At 37.1% G+C, this 24,029-nt stretch overlaps 1 protein-coding gene across 2 annotated transcripts in view; it reads right to left on the reverse strand.

The window, feature by feature from the left end:
- The window catches only part of TMEM117 (transmembrane protein 117), a 227,018-nt gene that overhangs the window by 83,593 nt on the left and 119,396 nt on the right, over positions 1-24,029 (reverse strand). For both annotated transcript variants that reach the window (XM_057425587.1, XM_057425586.1), the window contains exon 5: positions 1,175-1,272. In XM_057425587.1, coding sequence (XP_057281570.1) covers positions 1,175-1,272 — 98 coding nt within the window. The remainder of the gene's footprint in view (positions 1-1,174; positions 1,273-24,029) is intronic.

Raw genomic sequence — 24,029 nt, forward strand, 5'->3', positions numbered from 1 at the left:
ATAAATTAGATCAACCATTTCTCCCTCATCCATTACTTTGATGACATGTTCAAACAGTTCTAACAGATCAGACAGACCCTGGCTTCTTTTAGCAGAAATTAATCTAGAATTTTGGTCATAATTCCATTATTGATGATGTATTCGATCCATTTAGCTGATACTGAACTCAAACTTACACACCAGAAAAATAATTTTAGTTTGTTGGAAAAAAGCAACAAAAGTAAAACAATAGCCAAATTTTAATATTCAATTTTTCAGTAGGCATTTAAGTGCTATTAAAATTTGCATCAGCTCAGCCCCTTCAGTTCCTTATAAATCTTGCTTGTAGCTTATCAATCAGCCTGATTCTGCTTTCTTTTTAATGTATGTATTTGTGTTATTTAATTGCCTCAATTTAATAAAATATGCAATTTTACTGCCTAAAAGTATTGCATTTTCTGTAGCATAATCCATGTAAATACATCTTTCAACTCCTCTGTAACAATTACTTGTGAATCTGCTCTTTAAAAACCAGCAGGTCCTTTAGTATTTTCATGAGTTTTTCTGCTTCTATTGCAGTTGAGAAAATCTTTGCAGTTTCTTTCATCTTCCACTCTAAGGTCTTCCGACTGCCTCTTAGACTAAACATTTTCCACCTTCTATTTTTCCTACCACAATTTGTGTTCTGTTTCAACAATTATCCTTGGCCTAAATTTACCTGGAAGAGGCTATATTTAAGGTCAAATAAATGCTTATCCCTCACATTATTTTGCATTGATTTTTTTTTCACTTAATTTGAAATCCTATTCATGTGTTAATTCAAAGAATTACTATAATCAATTTCATAGTCACAAAAAGAAATTAACATATCCACTTATCTTAGTTACAAAGACTGACAATGAGATACCCAGTAACACACAGCAGAAATTTTGCAACTCAGTTATAAAGAGTGTCAAAGATATAATAAAACCCAGTATAAATCAAATTTTAAGTCATTTTCACACCAACTATTTTGATTGGGAATTTTTCACTCAGGTACAGCTTTTGTAATGTATAATTTTTGGTTAGACCAAGTTTCAATTTTTTCCAACCATATATTCTATTTCTTTATACTGCCACAGACAATTAGAAGATACATTTTTTGAGGGTTTAGCAAAGGCTCATTTATAACAATTTGATTTTACTATTTTCCTACCAGAATAAAATGATCCTAATGTTTCCCTTCTTCCAGAAAGCTCTGGCAGACTTTCCCCAGTCTGGATAGGGCTTATCCTGAAGCATCATATCTGTGACCTACAGGGAAAGAAGAAATAATATACAGATAAATTGGTGTCCCAAAAGAAAGTTCTAACAAGGACTTTAAGAGCGCTTTATGTATGGAACACCTGTTTCAGTTCTGATAATTTTAAAAGTTTGACAGTAGAAAAATGCTATTTGCCATCATCACAAAGTTTATTGGCCTACACATTCTGCCCCAGATATGCACGCAAATCCTTAAGGAGCAAGAAAACCTGTGGAGTTACAAAGATGAGAAAAGAAGAGGTTCTAGTCGAAAAGTCACAGCAACCTACAGTACATAAGTTATGTACCCCTATGGCTAAGAAGCTTTCTGGTCCAACCTGGGAGAGGGGACCTTCTTCCCTGAGAGCAGCATCAGCAGAATTTCCACTCTTGAAATCAGAATTGCAGCCAAGGAGTGTCAGCCTGTGGATTAGCACTGTATGTCATTTATAATCCCCTCTCGCTTCCCAGTATCAGTAAGAAAAGCACACTTGGGACTAGAGATATAAAGACCCCTTAAAACTTGCACAAAATTTAAAAGTATGAAATATTTATTCTCATTCTCATAATTCCTATCTAAAGAGACCATCTGTTTCTCTGTCCAGAGACTCATACGCATACAGTACATCTGGGTGGTACACATAAGTATTAAAAAAGACTTTTAGCTAAATGAAGGAGATGAGTACCCCTAAGGCACTAGCACCTTTGGGAAGCTGTGTTTTCATATCCATTTACTTCAAGTTAACTGTACTAAAAAGCCCTGAAACTTACATTACAGTAATCTTATCAATTCCATTTTGCAAAAGCTCCAGAAGAGTGGAAAACCTACCCATACGTAAAGATCAAGAGATAACTGAACAGATAATGGAAACAGGTGAGCACTTGCTTCAAAATACAGATACATAAATTCTTACTATCTAACACTGGTATCGGTAGACAGTGGAAAATTACTATTTTGATTTCTATAAAAATAACTTTTAGTAAGGATTCAGAAGGAAACAACTTCAAATTGAAGTCAAATTTTCTTAGTTTTATTTTCCACTACATTTTTTTTATATACAGAGATTTTAAAATCCAGTTTACTATCCAGAGTGTGAGTTACCACTTTCAATCAACATTAACAGTGTTTATCAAGAGGAACACATGACCCATGATTAAATTAAGACTATGTATAAACTACATTCAACTTCCAAATTTTCATTCCAAGTCCATTTGGGGTTTAAAGTGCCCAGCATATTAGCCTGAAGGATTGGGTCCAAGGGTTAATGACTATGTTAAATAAATAGAAATACATATTCCGGGATTTTATTAATCCTTGCCTGAAGAAAGAACAGATTGTATCCAAAATACCATCTTTAGTAATTATTTTATGTAGGTAAAACTTTTCTCAGATCAGCATGCAATGATACTTTTTATAAGATCCCCATTACCTAAATAAGTATTTTGATAAATACGTAATACTGAACAAGACCTCTGTAAAGATTTATTTCACTACTTTAGGAGCACCTTTTTCTCTTAGGAAGAGTCTACATAGTAATGAATACTTGCAAAGAAGGACTAATATTTCAAGAGGTTTTATTCAACTTTCAAATTTTCTCCAGATGCTTCCTAGGAAATACTTATTATATTTGTTAGGAGGATGCAATCGGCTGCTTTACGACCAGTTACTAGAGTAGCATGTTTCATAAGACTGACATTCAAGAAGGAGACATTTTCTGAGGAAAATGGCAAGATGAGGCAGAAAATGTTTCTTCTGATACCAGACAGTCGGTCTTGCATCTCCCAGCTTTGGCATTTGTTTAAAGTCATACACCAGACCAATGTCAGGTTGGTTGCAGCTAAATTGGCTGAAGCAGAGACAGTCATTAAAGGGATGCACTCTATAAAGAGAAATCCAATTACCTTTTGCATTAGAGAAATCAAATTAATTTTCTGGTTTGGTCAAGGACAGTCACTGTGGAAAATGGCTCACGGAAGGCACTCAACACTGTCCTAGTGTAAATAAGTTTTAGATGGGAGCATCAAAAACGTATTGCTGCTGTTAGAATGATGTTTGTAGAAAAAAATAGAAATTTTAATTTAATTTACACAACTTCATATAAAGAGATGCATGAATGTGTATTTTTGCCTTTCTCTTTGTATTTCACAGCACAGTTACTGGCCAGAAAACACTTCTCTCTATTTTAGTGGACTATATTTGAAAACACTGATGATACTCAGGAATGAAAATGAAAAACTTTCCCATTCTCCCCAAAAATTTTACACAAGAAACACTATTTTCAGTCCTCCAACTGAGGAATTTAATTGATAAGAATGAGTATCATAAATTCTAGAAATTTTCAGGAATCATAGAGAAGCCACAGTGTCGGGCAGGTCCAAGACCAGTTTTTCAGGGCAAGTGCATGCATGTTGCTTTTTTTCATGCAGTGCATCTTTCCTCATCAAAAGAACTCATCAATGTCTTCTGAAAAGACTCAACACTGCTTATGTGTTTCTGAAAATTATGCATTTTTTCTAGAGAATGGGACTAAATCAGGTTAAGGTAATTATATTTCCTGAAGAAAGTCAGAGTGTGAAGTCCACGAGAGCTAATGCATACCACTGAGTGCATACACTGCCTTTGCTCTGCTGTTATGTGCTTGTAGGTAAGAGCTATATATAGGTGTCCCAGTAACTACACATCAATTCTTTATCATCCCTCAGTCTTCCAGTACTGTGCTACATCACGGTAATCACATACCAAACCAGGAAAGCATTTCGTAGTGAGTCAGTAAAAGTTTCTATCCATCATTTTTGTCTTCATCTTCTTTGAGATATTTAAAATCTGCAGAGCTGTTCACTTGCTGTACAAAAGGAACCTATACAAAAAAATGCTTTTATGCTTCTTTCATCCAGATGTTAGGGAAAAAACTGTCTTCTATAGATCACACCTCAACACTTCCGTGGCCTACATAATGATAGTATGAAATGTCGCCTTTAATTACAAAATTGTTTTGGCAGTTGAGCAGAACTGTTGAAAACTTTGTTACACATCCTTCAGAAATAACTGTTAATTTATTGTAATCCACTCTGCTAGATTTTGAAATACACAAAATGTGTAAATATTTGAAAACAAATGTAACATATATTTGCACTCAACCTTACTAATCTATAAGGTGGATGATATTTTTTAAGCTAAATATTAATAGTCAGCTATAAATACACCGCTAGATTTTAAAGTAGTTTTGTCTGCTTTCTACATTTTCTAAAATTCCTAGTGTAGTTTCATTCCTACCCTGCGAACAAACAAGCTCATGTTAGGCTATTTCTCCTTTAAATTAATTGTACAAAATTCTTTAAATACTTGCATTTTCATAGCAACAGCAATAAATGAAACAAAACATGACCCCTTCAATCTATTCTTTAATTGCTTTTTCATTTTAATGAGAGCCAGCATATTGTTCTTGTCTTACCAGCATATATTGTTTTCACAATAGGTAAATCCCCAAAACCAACATTAATTTGCTCTCACAACTCAGTGATCAATATGAATGATAAATAATATCATGGTTTATTTCTGTAGCTTCCACAACAGCCTCCAGTATTATTTTGTGCATTTGCATGTTTTCCACCAATAAAATGTTTCCAGGGTGTTGCTTTTACAAGCTATTATTCTCCTGATCCTCAGCATTTGTGCACATGCCCTGTTTTACATCTGCATTTCCACCAAAAGCAGTTACAGAACTTGTTTCATACAAGCATTGAGGGGGTTTATATTAATTATTGCCATCTTTACTGATCTTCACATGTTTATTTCATCACCCACTAAGGAAGCAGAAAGTCTCTTCTTTTTTAGACAGCAGATCTTTATTTAGGTTTTGAATATTCTGATAGCAGTTTCTGCCATAGTCATAATCCATGCAGGGATAACAGCTCATCAACAAGACAAGAAAAACTAAATGTATATATATACTTCAGGCTCAACCTTGGGAAAGCCGCTCATGCTAGCATTTCCTTTCAGTTTCCAAATTGAATGCTCCATAAAGCCAGTGTCTAGCCCACAAGCCATTTGTGGTAAAAAGCTACATGAGATATCAAAAGGTGAGTAAGGGAGCAGAAATAATTCCTGAATAAATTTTGTTTTTAAAAACCACACATCTAAAACAACAAAAAAGAAGAATAATTTTACTTTAATTGGAAATTCCTTGGCACTTCATAAATATAAATAACTGTTAAGAACAACTGTATAATTTATGTAGGCCTTCTGCAAAAAAAAATCTAAGCTGTGTTGTCTCATTTCCTACCATGTTTCAAGTTCCTACTGTGCACATAAATCACTCTATATATGCAACAAAATACACTGGCTGTCATGTGGCAAGCACTTGCTGTTTATATAACCATTGACACCATGTTTCAGAAGACTACTTTATTCTTGCTTTACTGCTTCCTTATTAGTGCTTCAAATGCAGAAGCAGAGGTCTGGGTAATATCACATATTACAGACAAAGTGTGAGGCATAAAGCCACACCATGATTTTCATTTAAGGCGGTTTTGGTAAAACCCCAGAGACAGAAGCCATGCCATGTTTGGTGCACACATGCACATGCATCTAGACCAATATAGATTCTTCTTATAGTCAGTGAAAAGAAAAGGCATTTCTGGAGTGCATCACACTTCAAGTAAGTTTTGTTGTAAAGATGTACCTATTTCTCCTCACTCTAAAACAGGACTTGTTCAGATGTTCATACTGCTGAAAAGGCTTTCTACTTATCAAATTTAATTTCTGGCCTGTCTTCTTTCAATACCTCCATCAATTTTCTCAGTAAGATTTGCATGTATTCATATGCTGTTAGAGATGCAGACAGCTTTCCGTATGTGCCATTACTCTTGGGCAGCGGCATGAATTTTATTTGTATCATGATGCCCTCAGAGGCTCACAGTTAAGACTTGTAAACTCTCAATGCAATTTCTTCTGTACAGTCTGTTCTGAGGTGCCAGAAGATCATAATTTGCTGTTCCAACAGTTATAGCTCTTGCTCTTCAGAAAGAAGCTGTGTATCCATAAATGACAACACATATGCCACTTGGTACTTGTTCAACTACGTTTCCCTTTCCGTTTCTGACTAATACTTTTTAATTACGTACAGTGAGCGTATGGATAACAGAAGCCCAACAAACGCATAGGCAACACTTGCGCTGAGGACATGGTGTTAGGGTGATTCTATGGCAGGTGAGGGAGTGAAAGACGAAAAAACATCTGTGACAATTATTTCTGACAAGAGCATATTACTAATGAATAATTCAGGATGTTGCTCCTCTCTATTGAACTTCTGCTAGGTGGCTATTGATGAAGTATCTTCTTGTGGAGAAGGATAAATAAATGTGAGATATAATGGGTGCGTTTTGCCACTTGTTTGTTGGGAATTGTTTTCACTCTACACAATGTGTCCTACATCAACAGCAAATGTTAACTACAGTAAATATAGGTAGCGTAAACACATCTTTCAAAAACCTCTGTTGGTGTCGATATCATACAGAACCTCATAAAAATGAATTAATCCACTAAAATAAAAAATGAAGGATAGGATTTCAAGCTCTGATGTTTACCCTCTGCCCTCTGCCACTCTCTCAAAACCAGGCACCTAAGCCTCAGAATCATCTGAACACTGGGAGGTCCTCAGTGACATGCAGGAGACACACAGGCCACTCTACTGTGACACCCACCTGCTTCCTCTCACCAGAACAAAGAGCCTAATTAAACAAAAATCCATCTCCATGTGCTGACACGGTGCTGCTTTTCCAGTTGATTCAGAGCTGTGATGTACTGACAGCTCAGAGTGGTTTCAATCTATTTCACTTCTTTACGATGACTGGCACAGAGAAGTGGTAGCTTCAGAGTAAGTAAAGGGGAACTTGAAACTTCCTTTACATGGCCTTTTCTGTTCTGCAAACACAGCTATGTATGACTATATTTTCACACTAAGTAGGGAATGAGAGCAATCCTGCACAAAGCACGTGTCTCATAGTTTCTAGAAATACTAATTTAAAAATGAAAACTGTTAGCAAAAAACAAACTGCAAAAAATCATGAAGCACCTCTGAAAAACCTTCCCATGGCTCTTCACAGTATTTTCTTTATCACACTACAGCAGATTACACAACCACAAGAATTTTCTCCTCAGCTCCTGGTCCTTTGCAGATTTATGGGAAACATCATTAATTGTTTTTAATCACCCTTTATACTGAAGCTACAACCATACTGAGAGCATAATCTATCAACAATTTAGAAATCTGCATTTGCCGTGTAATTCAGCACTTCAATTGCAGGCCTGGTCACAGTTTTGTCCAATCTTCTTTAAAACAAATTACTTTGGTCTTACAGAATAGTGTCTGCTGAAGGTACTCAGTGGAAGGGTTTAGTACCAATTGCACTTCAACAGAGAAAAATCTCCAGACTGTTGCAAAGTCACTTGCTATGCTGAGTAACAAATATTTTGCTTTGAAAAAGTCAAATTGTGTTCTTGAACAGTCAATTTTTAACAATTCAAATTACAATTAAAATGTAAAAATACCCATCAAAAATTTCAAAAGGAATGTAGTATCTTTTCAGAAAGCCAAGAAATAATGAGCACTCAAACAATATTGGGATTGTTCAAGGTATTCGCGGCGCTGAAAGATGAACACAAAATGAAGTATGTCCCTATTCCCTGAATAGGGAACTTTTGGGATTAATTATTCAGAAAACTGAGATAGTAACTTAAATTCTCTCTATTAAAATAAACATAATATTGGAGGCCTTTAGGGTTTCAAGCATAGTGATTTTGATATTCCGTTAAAATGGTGTGATTGGCTCAGCTCAGATATACCAAATTAAGAAAGACAATGTCATTAAGTTTCCTTTTATTTGCATTTAGGTATTAAGGTTTGTGTTTTCAAAGACCTCCCACCAAATATGATGCCTTGAAATGAAGTGGAAGATATGACACTCCTGCAGGCACATGACACTCCAAACTTTGGCTTTCTGATAAAAATCCTGCTACTGCAGAGTCAAGACAAAATATTAAAATTTTTAACAACTGAGAATATTGGTATCTTTTTGTATAATAAATTCCAAAGGGGAAAGCTGGTTATTAAACATTAATGGATACAACTGAAAATGTTTCATACTGATCCTTGTTTGGGAAGAATATTGAAGACACCCAAGGGATAGTGATTTGTGAAGAATTCTTAAGTACTAGTTGGGTCGCTACAGGGTGTTTTGGAAAAGGAGGTACAGCAAGAGGAGAGCTGAGAAATTGCTGTAACTCTTGGGACAGTATTTTACACTTCTTTCTGGACTTGGGCTGAAAGACATTCCACAGCCAATCAGACAGTAAGTAGATAGCAGGTTTTGCAGGTGAGAAGTCAAGCATGGCTAGAAATAATTGGTAGTAACATTGCTTTCTTGCATCCAATTGGCTATAGAAAAGTCTTTAACCAAAATGCTTAGTTATCTGAGCATTGGTAGAACTTTGTATTTTTGTTGCTTTAGTTTAGTAAGGCCTGAAAGAACACTGGGATATCTGGGCAAACAGAACATTCAAAGAGAATGGAAGGAAATTTGTTCCACTTCTACAAACACTTGAGAACACAGCCTTTAATATACGGTTGTTATTCAGCCTTCTGCATTATAAAGTCTGTGTCGCTGTTATACTTTCATTTGAAATTGAGTCTCTCATATATAAACAAAGAATCAAGATTTTTTTCAGGTTTTCTTTCCTGGCTTCATATGCATCACTATCCATCTGAAACATTCTTCCCATGGGGAAACAGGATTGATGCCATTTAGAAGTAAGCAAATAACATTAGATCGTGGTTGTACAGTTATTTGCCATTTGACATGTTTATTCTTTATCTACTGTCAACACACAAAGCCATATGAAGTCATTTAATGGTCACTCATTAAAACGTACTTTTTCCTTATACATATTCATAAGACACACTGTAGAGAAAACCAAGATATTTTTAAAGAACAAAGGAGAAAAATCTCAAGGAGACCAACTTTACATGAAAGGGAAAGTTGCTTGTCTTAAAAGTTCAGATGTTACAAATTCAAAAAGCGCTCCTTTATCAACATGGTGTAAAGCAGATATTTGCATCAGATTCTCTTTTGAACACCGATTTTTGGTCAATTATTACTTCTTATGTGGACATTTCTCAAGGCTGAGCCATACCGTGTGCACAGCTGATATGGCACAATCTTTGCTCTACAGCTGGTCTTGTTTGTCATCTCAGCTTACTTGATTAAGCATTTTAATCAGTATTTTGCATAAGATTGTGCACCTTCTGTTGAAAACTGTCTGGCTGGTATCTAGTGAAAACCAGTTGACCTCTCAACATCTTTTTCTTTAGCCATTTCTTATTCTAAACCCAAAATGCTAATTTTATAATTGTATTTATCCCTTCTCTTCTGACTGGATTAAGTCACCCCTTTTCTTCAGCCGGATCAGCTGTTTGGTGGGGGGTGGTTTGGACAAGGTAATTCCGCATTTTCCCCCAGAGTTCTCACGAAATTGAATCCAGATCATATTTACATGCTGAATAACCTATAGCGTACAATTTAAAATCACCTTTATTTCATTCATCCTGTCTATGGTTATATATGTTTCTCTTATGATGTTAACATAACCCAAGAGCATAATCATTTGGATTTTCTGAGTAGTCCATTTGGCTAAGCTCCAGATTTTGTCTTGTTCTCTTAGAACAAGGAGGGAAACACCATATTTTGGGTAAATGTAAGTAAGTCCTCCCTTCAGAGCCCAGATCATATTGTCTTAGCACCTTCTAGAAATTTTCATTGATAAATGAGAAACAAAAAGCTCTCCAATGACTAAGCATAAGCAAAAAAAAAAAAAAAAGTAAAATATACCTTTGCCTTATAACTGTAAAGAGAAGGCAAAAATTCAGTTAGATTATTAGTGTTTTCAAACGATAACTGTATATTCCAAAGGAGTGTGAAACAACAAAATCACTTTCTGTGGGCTAAAGAAAAGATACTATATATACTGGATATCCAAGGTATAGGTAAATACATATTTGCAGTTAATTTGCTTTCTATTTAAGTTACATAACCTCTTTCTGCTTTACATAAGTTATCCTCCCTGCCTTTACTATGATAGGTCACAATTGAATCAGTTCCTAGACACCATTTTCAATGCCTCCGAATTCTCATTGTTAATCGTAAGTCCTTGCTCAGAAAAATGTATTTTAAAATGACTCAGCCCAGTAGACTGATTGCATGAGGGCACTGTGACGTTGATCCTGACAACTCCATTCCACCTCCAATCTGAAGGACAGTCCACGGAAAACTAAGCTAATGCTGATGCATTTGCATTCTAACCTGGGTACATATTAACCTAGGAGGCATACTTCTGGCTTAAATACTATCTAGCAGAGTTACTGAGGTAAAGCTTCAAGCTTAAATGACAAATATAAACATAAATATATATATATGGTTGAAAACACTTTTGCTGGAATTGCAGCTCCTCTGTGTATATAGGCAAAACCAATTTATAACAGATGAAGAATGAAATAGAATTACAGCTCCAGATTAGCTAAAATTAGTATGATTTTAGGTCTAGTGTGAACTATTTCTCACGTAAAAATACAGTATAGACAGGCATTTTTAGTTTGCAATAGGACCTCCTAAATCCTCTGCACAGAAAGCAAAGTTTAATAAAGACCCTTATCAGCTTTGAAAACTCTGATCATTTTTGATGGGAAAATGAAACAAGAAAATAGTCAGAGATGACTGAAACAAGTTCTAGAAAGAGAGCGTCTTCGATGGAAGACAGAGAAAGAGAATTCTGTAAATTTTAAAACACTAAGAGCATGAGGTTGAAATAAGCTCAGTAGTTACAAAGAACGGAGATCCACTTCAGAGCTTAAAAGTACTTGTTTACACTTCCTTTAACAGAAATGAAGGTTGACACTGACAGGTTGTTTATCCCTAGATAAGAGAAAGTTACTGCTTTGAGCTAGATATTAGAATACATCCTAGGACATCGCGGGTTGACCATTCATTCCTAAAACGTTCAAAAGAGAATTCAAACAGCTGTTCAACCCACAGACCAAGAACCTAGCCAAGACAGACTCAACACACAACTTCTGGGAGCAGAAAGTTCAGGGCTAAGACCCCAGTGCTATCATGTGCTTGAGACACAGGTAGAAAATAGATACTATCTAAAGTTCTTAATTATGAAAGTACCCCTTAATTAGAGTAGTCTCTAGATTTTCCACTTTCCAGAGCTGTCATGTGAATCTCCTGGATGTCTGCTAGAGAAACAACTGAATAATTGCTTAGTAATTTGTAAGTATTGCTATCTCACTGGATGAATATGTGAAGAGACATAATATAAGTCTTTGAGCACCTTTGATCCACAATGCAGCAATGCTGGAATGCAGCAAAGAAATCTCTAAACTGGCACCAATACAAGACAGCATGTCTCCTCAGTGGACCACAGTGCCATCTCTATGTACTTAAGTACATGCTGACCTAAAATGTCTTGGCCTCCTAAGAGGCACGCATATTAACTTTGATGTAGTACCACAAAACTCAGCTTTTGTTCTTACAGCCCAGGCCTGACATCTATCCATCATGCGTCCTTGTGCTTCTTATGCTGGGGTTCACAGATACGGATTTGGAATTAGGCTGGACACTTGTTATTTTCTGACAAATTAAATGTAATGAAGTTAAACTGATTCATGATGTGAATTTTTCAGTACAGTTAATAGGATAACAGGTTAAACTATGTTGTAATCTTGTATTCAGCAGAGAGCAATTAAATTTAGTTTAGCATGACAAGACTTTTGAGTATTTTCTTTGCTCTGATTGATGGTCTATCAAATGTTGATTTGTTGGGACAACTTCCATACTAAGAGTACCAGTGGGAAGGTGATTAGCACTGCTGAATGTAGGTTCTCTGTGCCAGATTATATCTTCACCAAGCCCAGATTCATTCCAGGCCAAGCCCAGCCCTACCCCATTAGAACTATGAAACTTCTGGGTTCCAATAATGTAGGACAGTTACTCAAACAGCGTTCAAATCCTGTGTTATATAGCTATCTATCCCTGGCTTCCCACACAAATGAGTCTATTGTCTACTACAAAAATAAGGCTGGTTTGAAAGATCTGAGACAATCCTGTAAACAATTTACACCAAGAATTTGAAGGCCAGTTAGTGATCAGACAACGGCAGGACTGACTGCAGAGTCACATTCTTCAGTCTGGGTTCTTTTAACCACAGCATAACACAGAACTGGAAAGCAATATTGCAGAAATATTAACATACTAAAAACCACTTGTAGTAAAACCATCTTTCCCATTTCTGGGGAATTACCATACGTAATTACCATAACAGTGTTGACAATTACCAGTGATGGTAAATAGGGCATATTTGGAGCTGTTAATTGCAATCTGGTGCTTAAAATTGAAAGAAATTATCACAAAAAAATGACAATTGGGTAGCTGTTTCAGTAAAACAACCGATGTAGCCTAAAGAAGCATAAAAACAGCAAATGAAAAAAAGGTGATGTAGGCTTTTGAAAAAATAAATGACATGAGGGATTAACATCTGTAAATGACATCAGTGAGTAGTTTATTTTTAATGGTGAATTTTTTAATAGCGCATTAAAAAGTGATAATGACATGTCTCATGCTATTACGAGAAAGTAACTTGCTACATAAATGAGATGCATTTGCATTTTTGCATGTGTTTTAGTCTATGTAATTTAGGATTAAATATTTCATATACCTATACCTTTCTGGACTGAACAGAGCGCTCTTAAGAACAGAATGGCAGAGACTAGCAGCCTGTAGAATGAACTTAGGTCCCAGTTCCACAAAGACTTGTGTATGAGCAGCATTTTACAGACTGCAAAGTCAAATGCAGTCCACAATGCCAGGCTCAAGCTATCAGCCCTGTCACTAAGGCAGAAAAGTCTGTCACACAGGACTACCTACCACTCTTTTATTGAATGACCCCCCTGCTTGCCACCTGCTTCCCAATAGCATGCCATCCTCAAACTAGTCTCATGGGGCATCTTCCCATTCCTATAATGAAACAATATTACCTAATAAATAAACAAATAATCTCAACGCTCAAGACTTTTTTTACTCAGGGATTAATTTTGTCCTCAATCACTCCAGAGGGATTTTCCTCATTGATTCTTCTTACACAAAATGATCTAGAAGTGCTTCTACACTGTCACAACTCCACTGCAATTATTAGTAACAAAAGAATAGGAAACAAAAATGGGCAGTGAGAAAGTGCTTCTAGAAAGGAGAATGAAGCAGGGCTGAAGATGGTACATTGTACAGAATTGTTACAAAGGCAAAGAATGAGCCACTTTAAATGGAAGAATTAATATGGGGTTTTAGGGTATACCCAATCAAGTAAGGCATATTTACATACGCAGTTTTAGCTATAGTATCAGAAAAGTTCTTATTTGAGCATGAAAAGGATATTTATGAAGGGTATTATTTATGAAGGGCATTAACGTGCCAGAATTCTTACATGACATCCTAAATATACAATATGTACACATCCATACTTTTTTATGGCAGGACACAGAGTCGGTACAGACGGCATATGTATGGTTGCTCTTACTAAATTCTTTTACAATACTCATTCTGCTGTGGAAAGATACTAAAATGAAGTTAAAATACATTTTGCCTCTGCTCATTCTTGTTTTTCGTAACTTTCATTGAATTATTTGATTAGTTTGAGTGTCAGGTTATTAACCTAAATTTTTTAGTGAGAAGTTCTGAATTGCTATGAATGAATCTCCAAATTAGTTTTTTGTTGGCCTCTGTCTTCCTTCACATTCTAGATTCTTTACACTTTTCTGATCCAAGAAGGTTCTGGCTTTTTAATTTGTGCAGTATTTTTATTAGCGTACATTGTACAAATGTGTTCCACTTCAAAGAAAATCCATTAATGATAATTATTTTTGCAGGTTTTTAGAAGTTTTACAGATAAGTAACTTGCAAGGATGTTTTGTTTTTTTTTCCTCTCTCGTTAATAGTATGATAGAAACAGAATTCCAGCTTGAAAGTAAGTCCTGTGGTTCCTGACTACACTCTTTTCTCATTAACTGCACTATAAATTAGAAAGCCACCAATAAATATCATGGCACAATGATTAGGATTACATTAAGTTGTCAGCTGGAACATGACTAGCAGCAGATTCCTATGGCTTATATTGTTCTGTGACCTTTTCTGCTTATGAATAAAACTGAGGAATTTAGAATCTGTAGCTAGCTTTCTCAGATCAAAATAATGAAGATTTTGGCAGCATTTTAAGTCCTCTGACTTTACACTGAAGTGCATGCAAAGGTTTCATGTGAGCCATCCTGCTGACTCATGTATGTGGTCATAATACTCAGCTGGCCATCTTCATTTCCACACTTTTGTTCTGACCCCAACATTGTCATGGAAATAGGAACATGTTGCTTTGTACCTCCAGTAGGATACAGAAAAATAATCAAATTGAGACCTCACTTGGAGTATTGCGTGGTTCTGGTGTCCTCAACATAAAAAGGACATGGAACTGTTGGAACAAGTCCAGAGAAGGGCCATGAGGATGATCAGGGGACTGGAGCACCTCCTGTATGAAGAGAGGCTGAGGAAGTTGGAGCTGTTCAGCCTGGAGAAGAGAAGGCTGCGTGGAGACCTCATAGCAGCCTTCCAGTATCTGAAGGGTGGGTATAGGGATGCTGGGGATTGACTCTTCATTAGAGACTGCAGTGACAGGACAAGGGGTAATGGGTTAAAACTTAAACAGGGGAAGTTTAGATTGGATATAAGGAAGAAGTTCTTTACTGTAAGGGTGGTGAGGCACTGGAATGGGTTGCCCAAGGAGACTGTGAATGCTCCATCCCTGGCAGTGTTCAAGGCCAAGTTGGACGAAGCCTTGGGTGACATGGTTTAGTGTGAGGTGTCCCTGCCCATGGCAGGGGGGCTGGAACTAGATGATCTTAAGGTCCTTTCCAACCCTAACTATTGTATGATTCTATGAAATAGTACCGACCACAGAAATGTTAAGAAAGGCAAATGAATGTAACCCATTTAAGTTCTTTAACTATTTGAGTTCAAATGAACTTGCTCATACAGCATACGTACTTTATGGGAGGTTTCAGCATTTTTTACACCATGATAAATATCAACTTATGGCACATTTTGGAGCTGTCTTTGCAGACACATGACATTCGTCTTCCATGTGAAAAACAGTCTAAATGACTTGCATTTTAAACAAGATTCTAAGATAACAGTACTTCTTGGCCCAGATCCCTAGTTTGACACTTTGGCATGAGAAGACGGTAAAAGCTTCAAACCCCATTTGTACCTTTTTGCTCCCAAAGCTCTTCAAGCTCTAACTCAGCTCTGAGTGTTCAGACTACTAAACATCAGCGTTGTTTGCCCACCTCTTCAAGGAATTACCGTCATCATACCGACTTCCCATCAGTCAGCCAGGGAAAGGGTGTGACCTGTTACACCGGTATAAATATACAGCCATAAATATACAGACTTCATTGTAGATACCTCACTCCTGTAAAAGCTGTGAGGTTCACACACATGGACTGATGAGGTGTAGTTATGGCTTGCCAAGGATTTCTTTTTTAACACTGCTTGTTGGAATTTTAATAACAAGATGCTGCAAATACATAATGGAAGTATGGCTTGGGACCATCCAGATACCTGCTGGAAAGTAAACTGGTGCAAGGTGGGTCACAGAAAAATCCAACTGTCCATCCACGAAAAGTGTAATGTATTCCTGTAGAATTTATCTTTGCAAAGTTAACTTTGTAACACTTGACATGGAAGAAAAACCTCAGGGGCTCTACATGTGGGAATAGAAATGGGTTTGACAACCCAAACCCAAACATGGAGGAGTTTATGGTTCACAAGGGAACCCAGAATATCTCCTGTTCACTTCTGAAGGTTAACTGCAGTTCTAACTCAGATCTTCATCTTTCTAAAAATGAGTGGAAAGTTACTATGGGAAGAGATGAAAGTGTGAAATTCTGCTCTCCCTTACACAGCTGTAAACTTTAGGACAGGCCCATCACTGTCATACATTCATGGCAGAAGGGATTATTATTCTATACTCACCTAAAAAAGAACAGTTTAGCCTAAAGACTTTCCTGTTCTTCAGTTTTGGTGCTTCACAAGGCAGTCAGATTTTCCTAGTTATTACACTCTCACCACAACTGTTTGACATAAATCACAGATCTGACTGACACTTGGTGTCTGTCACTTGTTCCTCAAGAAAGGTATGTAATGCGCATAGCACAATTAGCATCAGTGTGGACAGTATGGTCCATTTAGGAACAGGTATGCTACCCAGTTGCTGGAAAATACATATGAAATACAGAACTTAAAATGATAAAAATGCTTCATTTACTGAACAAACATCAGAAAATTATTCAATTATAATTATGGCACACAGCGTAAGGAATGAGATAAACAGTTTTAGAAATCATACCAACTGCAAAAGAGTTTCTAAATTTTAATTAATGGCTCTATTTAGAAATATTTCACAGATGATTTCCTTACCACCTGTATTTGTAAAACTTGAAAAAAAAGAAGACTGTAACAACATCTGGTTAAAATTATTTAAAGCTACTAATGCTACAATTCTTGAATGTAAATTCAGCAAAAGTATTCTCCCTGTCTTGAAACCATATTCTTTTGTAGCTAAAAAACACCAATACATTCTTTGCGTAGACTTGTCATGTGTCTACAAGCAGTGTCAAACTATTTTTTTAGTTACAGAGTTTACTTAATCCCACAAGAATTTATCTTGCCTTTACGTTGACAAATGAACAAGGATGAAATATATGTGATCGGAGCTTCTGTCAAGATACACACTCTTTCAAAAGTCATTGCTCTTGCACAGCTGTTTCCTTTAAGCTATTGACATAAACACAGTTTTATTATTCTCATGGGCTTATTACCTAACTCCTCGGTAGCTGTAGCTAATTGTCTCCAAGCTCTACTTTTCTAGACCAGCCAAGAGTATGCAGCAGAAATAAAACATGATACCAAGGTGCTATGAGGTGCCTTTGGTAACTCTCATTCAACACAGAAAGCTGTGTTCTGGCCAGGTTTTCTTACTTCCATATCCCTGTTTTTCTAAATATACTTGTGGCATATTACCTGATTAAAGGGAAAAATGCTACCTGCATTACTTGCAACAACTTTTAGTTAGTGACACAGGAGGCAATTATTAGTAATATTAAAATAACGTTCTGGTTCACATCTCAGACTTCATTTTATCTTTAATGTATCTATAGTGAATGATGAAAAAAGACTCTACCAGCTGTCTGTTTCTTCTGTACTAATAAACAGCACATCTCAACAGTTCCTAAATGAATATCAGTAATTTCTAGCAGATTGAACATGAACTTTTATTTCACATTTTATAATAGCCCCCCCCTTCCCCCCAGCTGTTACATTCTTGAACTAAATTAAGCCTGGAAGCAGCCCTAGAAGCTTCCCTGTCAGACTAACATTTTTTCCAGACATTTTTAATACAATTAAAATACTGCGCATTTTTCTGTTTTAAGACCAACACAGAAAATCTCTGCCAGACCTCATTTAGAAATAGTTTTTTCTGAGAAGGTTGACTGCACAGATTTCTAAATTCCGTAGAATCATGTGTACAGCAATTAAGTTCATCTTATCAACACCAGCCTAATCTTGAACTACATTTCTATTTAAGCTACAATAAAAAACTTAGAACTGAACTTAGAGAACTGGGAAACAGAAATGCCCAGTATTGTTCTGTACCACCAGAGAACTAACAGAAGTTGTCTCACTGTTGGAAGACTTGCTCTGTATGACCCCACTGCACTACCAGGACAACAGGCTTTCCTTCATCTTATAGAAAGAATTAATCATGGATCCAGTTAGACAATCTGATGGCTGCTGTGGAACCAGAGCAACCCCTGTTGCTTCACATCACTTCTGGTAGCCAATCACACATTCAAGTCCTCAGCAGGCTATAGGACCATTATGGGACTCTGACTTGCTTACAGCTACCTTGCTACTGGTGAAAGGATGAGTAGCCAATGTGATTCCTTGTACTAGCTCTCAAATAAGGGAGGTAAGGGGGGAGAAAGGTAGGCATCTACTACTGCAACAGATGTATCTACTCAGTCAGGGTTTTCCTTAGTCACCCAAAGCAAATTACTAAACTAGAACTGCCTTGGTATATAACAAAAAAGATTACAATTCTGGGAGGGATGACAACATTGTTTCCATCAGGAGAAAGGATAAAGGAGCTATTTGGATCAAAAATAAAATATTTTCTTTAAATTGGGTTTGGCTAGTGTAGAAATGACCAGCACGTGAAAACTGAGCATTCCTTAATTCTACCAAAACATGGAGACATCCTAATAAATTGCAAAATCTGTACAGCACAAAGGGGATTTAAGCTCTCAAATAATTTAATAAAAACAGCATAAGCGTAAGGAATATATGATGTGAAAAAGAATAATGTTTCTCTTCAGTACATGCATTTAAATTACTTACCTTCTGACAGATTAACCTCAGAAGCCTAACAGAATGCAATGACTGAGATTAACATCAGAAGAAAAAAGAACAAACCATCTATTTCTTTTCCTGGGTTCAGTCATGTCCTGTACTACCTAGCATCCCTGGCAGACAATGTGAGAGCATGTGCATGCTAATTCTCCTCTTGGGCATGCTAAGCATTCTCTCCTTTTACAAACAGAATTATAGAATTTGGTATGTCTTGATGTTTTCCTACCAATAATGCACACAAGAGCCCTGATTTCTCTCACAGAACTTCAGATGTTTAACTGCTATGTTTGATGACTCTATAACCAAGACAAAAAAGGCAGACTCCTTTAGAGGACACTCAGCTCTTGGAAAGATCAAACTGCCCTATGAACAGAGACTGGTAACAGTCTCTTTCCACTGTCTAGAGGCACAAATTGGTGATGCTTTGCACATGGCTGCTGCAGTTAACTGCTTACGTTAGGAGGGTGGTTTGCTGAAAAGAGCAGAAGAAGACAGATTCCTTGCTTTCAACTTCCAAGCCCTTTCTGACCAGCATTCTTCACAGAAAGTTCTCTCGCCTGGTTTTTAACATGTATGATGAACAAAGGGCTGCTAGGCTGCCAATAAAAGTTAGTAAAGTGCACAAGTACTTAAAAGTAAGTGATTTGCTTATTGCTGCCACCATAAGCCAGTGCAGGAACATCCACAAAATACTACAGTAACACCAGTGGTGGTAGTAGTGGGTTTTCCTTTTTTCCAGTGCCTCTGTGTGGCAATACATGCTCAACAGAAATACAGTTTTGAGTAATCCTTCAAGGTCCTGTTAGCTGCTCGATGTAAAAATATTTCAAGAGTGTGACATGAAAACTGTTTGCACAGAGTAGTTAGTCTAGCTGTCAGACATGCTTGTGAGCACCAAGTCTTCTATTTTTACATTTAGAAAAGGGATATGCACATTTTTTTTCTTAAAGCACCAATTAGTTCAATGGAAATACTTTTTTTGTTGTTGTTGTTGACATTTTCAAGCAAATTAAAGGCTAAAGACAACACTGGAGAAGTGAGGAAAGCAATCAGACTGCAGACAAGCTGTTGTTCCTTAGTTATGCAGACATAAATATAAAGCTAAATTTGAACTGTAGTTCTTAACGAGACATTTTTAATCATCTAGTCAGCAACTGCCACCCTATGAGCAAACTGGGGAACTCATAGAAGTCACTCTGTATGCATGTAGACTGTGTATCTTGTACAGGATGCACAGGACACAAGAACTACTCCTACATCCTATCAAACCACTACTTCTTCCACTTCACTCACAATGGAGACAACTAAGGAAGAAAATCTGCCACTTTAATAAACATCACTGTTTTGTTGGATGAAGTACTGAAAAACATACTTCTCTCCAACACCTATCAGACACAAAACTGGGCAGCAAGGATCCACACATGTATGACCTCCAGACCTGATTACTGCATCTCATTGTATCCAAGACTGAAAAAAAAACATATATAATGAAAAAACTCCTGCTGCTACAAAAAGCAGCTGTCAGTCTCCTTAGCAACACAAGCCACTATGAACACATCATCCTGGCATGCTGGTCTCCACGTACACTCCCCCATGATTTCAGAGTCCAGGTGAAGGTCATTGCCACCCTTCTCAAAAATCTCTGTGGGACTGCCCTTAGGTACTTGAGAGACCCCATCCCCTCTGCAGCAATGACTTTCTCTGACAGCTGTGTTCCCTTGGAACAATGAAACTGTCAGCCAAGGGAGGAAGCTGAGCAATGCAGAAGACTTAACTTTACAGAAGCTAGAACTCAGTGAGAGCACTACAACTCAGAAGAGAGGGGAATGCCTAAATCTCACCAGCTGCAATTCTCAGATGTTTAGTTTACCTTCCCCAATAAGTTTCCTCCCTGCCCAACCAAACCCTGTAAAATGAGTGGATGGATGGATTGGATAATAGCTATCAGTGTATAACCACTGCCAGATGTAAATACAAATCAGGCATAAATAGCAAGATGAGTAATATACTTTCATATTTGCTCTTATTAGGAAGACTAGGGAAAAAATGCTAGAAGAGTGCTTACTTACTCTATTGCAAATGTGGTTTATATTGAGATCAATGAAAATCATTGAAAGCTGAGTTTCCTCTCATTCCATGTTCACTGAATTAGAATTACTGGTGATTACAATGTAAGTTCTTTCCCTAGAAAGAAAATGGTCCTTACTGCCAGCACAGTCACTTCTTTCTCCTTCTCCCATAAAGTGCTTTTCCATTTATATTGGGGAACTGTTAAACAGCAACAGGAAATTCAGAGCAGTCTGCTTAAAGAAGTGCTGTATTTTAAACAGCATAGTGCTTGATTGAGATGGACAGAAAAATTTCCTTTGGAGTATCTTTGAAAAAGTACAGGAAGATTCAGTCTCAAAAATTATACCTGCTTTAACAAGAGCTGCTAGCATCTGAAAGAAAAAGGGTTCAGGCTGTCATAAACATTCATTAGGATCATATGGAATTGTCCTGACGTTTTACTACTCTTCTCATACTATCATGATTTCACACTGATGGCCGGGGACTTTACCCTTACCTGAGATATGGGTGTTACTGAAGAAAAGTGCTACCAAGACTTCAAAAACCTGGTGGAAACAACTGGACTGTATAAACCTTAGGGTAACAGGATGACCTGGCATGAATACAAATATATATAATTCACACAAGGGATTACACTTCTGACATCATAAACTACAAGAATATTGCCTGAATGCTTTATGGACAGCAGCAGAGCCCCAAGAGGAAAATCAACATTGCTCTCTGAAGTCATTCAGTATTTAATATAGAATAGACTGTGAACTCCTCAACATTTGTAGTTCAAAAACTTTAAAAACCACAATGAATAATTCAATTTTTGTCTCAAGTGACCTCAGTGAATTGATGCTGGGGGCTGGAATCAACGTTTATAAGTGAACTGAAAGTGGAGCAGCAGTTAGTAGTGCTACAGTCTAGAAGGAGTGGGAGCTGTCAGAACTTTGAAGGGGCTCCTCATTCCCTCTGTGGGCTTGATCTGTACACTGCTTTTTATACCAATATAACTGTATTAGTTAGATGATGATAACAGTCATGTAGTAAAACCGATTTTTATAAAGGTGCTGTTGTATAAATGTGTGTGTTGATTTAACCTTTTCTTTTAATAATATCTCGGCTCTAACTTCATCAGTACTTTTAACCTATGGCTACAAGAGAAGGGTTTTTCTGACTTTATCAGTACTATTGCTGATAGATCACTTTGCACAGACGTTCACAAGCTATAGCCACATGTATGACACACTGAGTGCTTCTGTAAGGGAGTCATGATGTTTAGCTGCCTGGTAATGTCATTCCACACAAGCTAACGCAGTGAAGTGAGTACATTCTTCCTGTGCTACAACTATGGTTTAGAATTTGTTTTCACTCAAATACAAGTGATTCAATCTGCTCCTCTTCCAGAAATGAACTGTTCATTTGTAGCAATGGTACACTTAATTTTGAAGTGCGTTATATATTTAGCAATTGATTCCATTTCATGAATCACGGTACCTAATGCCAATCTGAGTTTTCCCTGACAAGTCTGCCCTACATTAGAGTGTTCCAATGTATTTCAGTCAGCATCTCTGCATCATTACTAATAGCAGGTGTAAAGGTGTAGTTTAACTGCAGAGAAAGAAAGAACCACATTCACCAGGTCCCATCTTGTGCAACTCTCTAGAGGGACCACAGATAAGGTTAATTCAGCCCACTGTGTCTTCTGTAATTTACTTTAATAGTGTTATGAAATTACAGCCATTAGAACTAGCTAGTGCATTGCTGTGTTCATGCCCCTGCTGTATTTCTGTCAATCTCCCGATTTCAGTTACTTTTATGCAGTCTTGCGGGCCACTTTGATTAAAACCTCAATAAAAGGTATTCAATCATTTACATTTTATTGGCAGGGTTGACAGAGAGGTCTATCCTGAGCTGAAGAGGAGCACACAGATATCAGAGAACCTGCCTCAATACCGCAGAGCAACCACAGTCCCTGGTGCCAGTGAGAGCTGCAAGCTTGTACGCTGTCCCCTCTAAGCATCAAAATGAACTACACCATTGCAACTTAGACAACAACATGCTCAAGGGGGGTGCAGGACTTACTCCACTGCCCATGATACAAGAGGAAAGTGAAGCAATTTTCTAATGCTAGAAAATGCAACATTAATGTTTATAACTGCTATTACAGCATATCCGTTGTACAGCCTGCAAAAAGACCCCAAACACCAGCTAGTGAAAGCACAGTGCCTTTTTTACAGCATAGAGGTGTCAGAGAAAATGAAACATAGAAGATAGAAAGTAGTACAATAGATGAAGTCATCATAAATTAAGTGGGCAGATTTTTAATTCCATGTAAAAGAACTGGAGTTCAATGTGTAGAGAGAAGCTGTTCAGTGTAAAAATACTGGGCAAGAGACTTGGAAATAACAAACGACAAAGGCAGAAAGAAATCTGAAGAGTTTAAGATACTGCTGCACGGTGCATAGAAAGGAGGACGGGGGAAGGGAGACAGGCAAAACCTGAAACAAAAGGTATTTGGGAACCACTAGGAATATCCCAGAATACTGACACACAGAAATAAAAGTAGAAAAAGACAATCTTTTTTGCACCTATTGTTTGAAATGAATGGCAAAGACTGAGTTCAAAAAAACCACTCTAAGAGGAAAAAGGTAATTTATGAGGTAACAGATTATGACAGCACCATTCAATGGCTAGATATCAGAGCCTTTAATACAAATACCACATTACAGCTAACTTCTCAGTACACTCCTTGTTATCCCTTATTGTCAAATATCTGGAATCCTGTACTACTTGTTAGTAATTTGGGTTTCATTCTAGCAATATTAAGCTTCATTCCACTGAGTATTAAACAAGTCTCCAGTATCCCAACAGAGGCACAGACCTTAACTTCTAATATACTTCAATGTTAGAGTGCTGGAGCTCTCACCATACCAGATCTTCAGCTCCCAAATTTCTATGCTTTTCCAAATGTGAAAGAAGATGTACACATGACCTGACAAGAAGCCAGAGGGATACCCTCTCAGTGGAATAATCAGCTAGTATTGGCATCTGTTCTGAATTCATTCCAAATATCTGCTCTGGAGCACCATGTGACTGATTCAGACCTTTCATGCTACTTCAACTCATTTAATATCCCTCAGTCTACT

Source organism: Pezoporus wallicus, unplaced genomic scaffold (assembly GCF_028554395.1).
Source record: "Pezoporus wallicus isolate ANWC-B61680 ecotype Strahan unplaced genomic scaffold, APGP_CSIRO_Pwel_v1 contig_4722, whole genome shotgun sequence".
Classification (NCBI taxonomy): Eukaryota; Metazoa; Chordata; class Aves; order Psittaciformes; family Psittacidae; genus Pezoporus; species Pezoporus wallicus.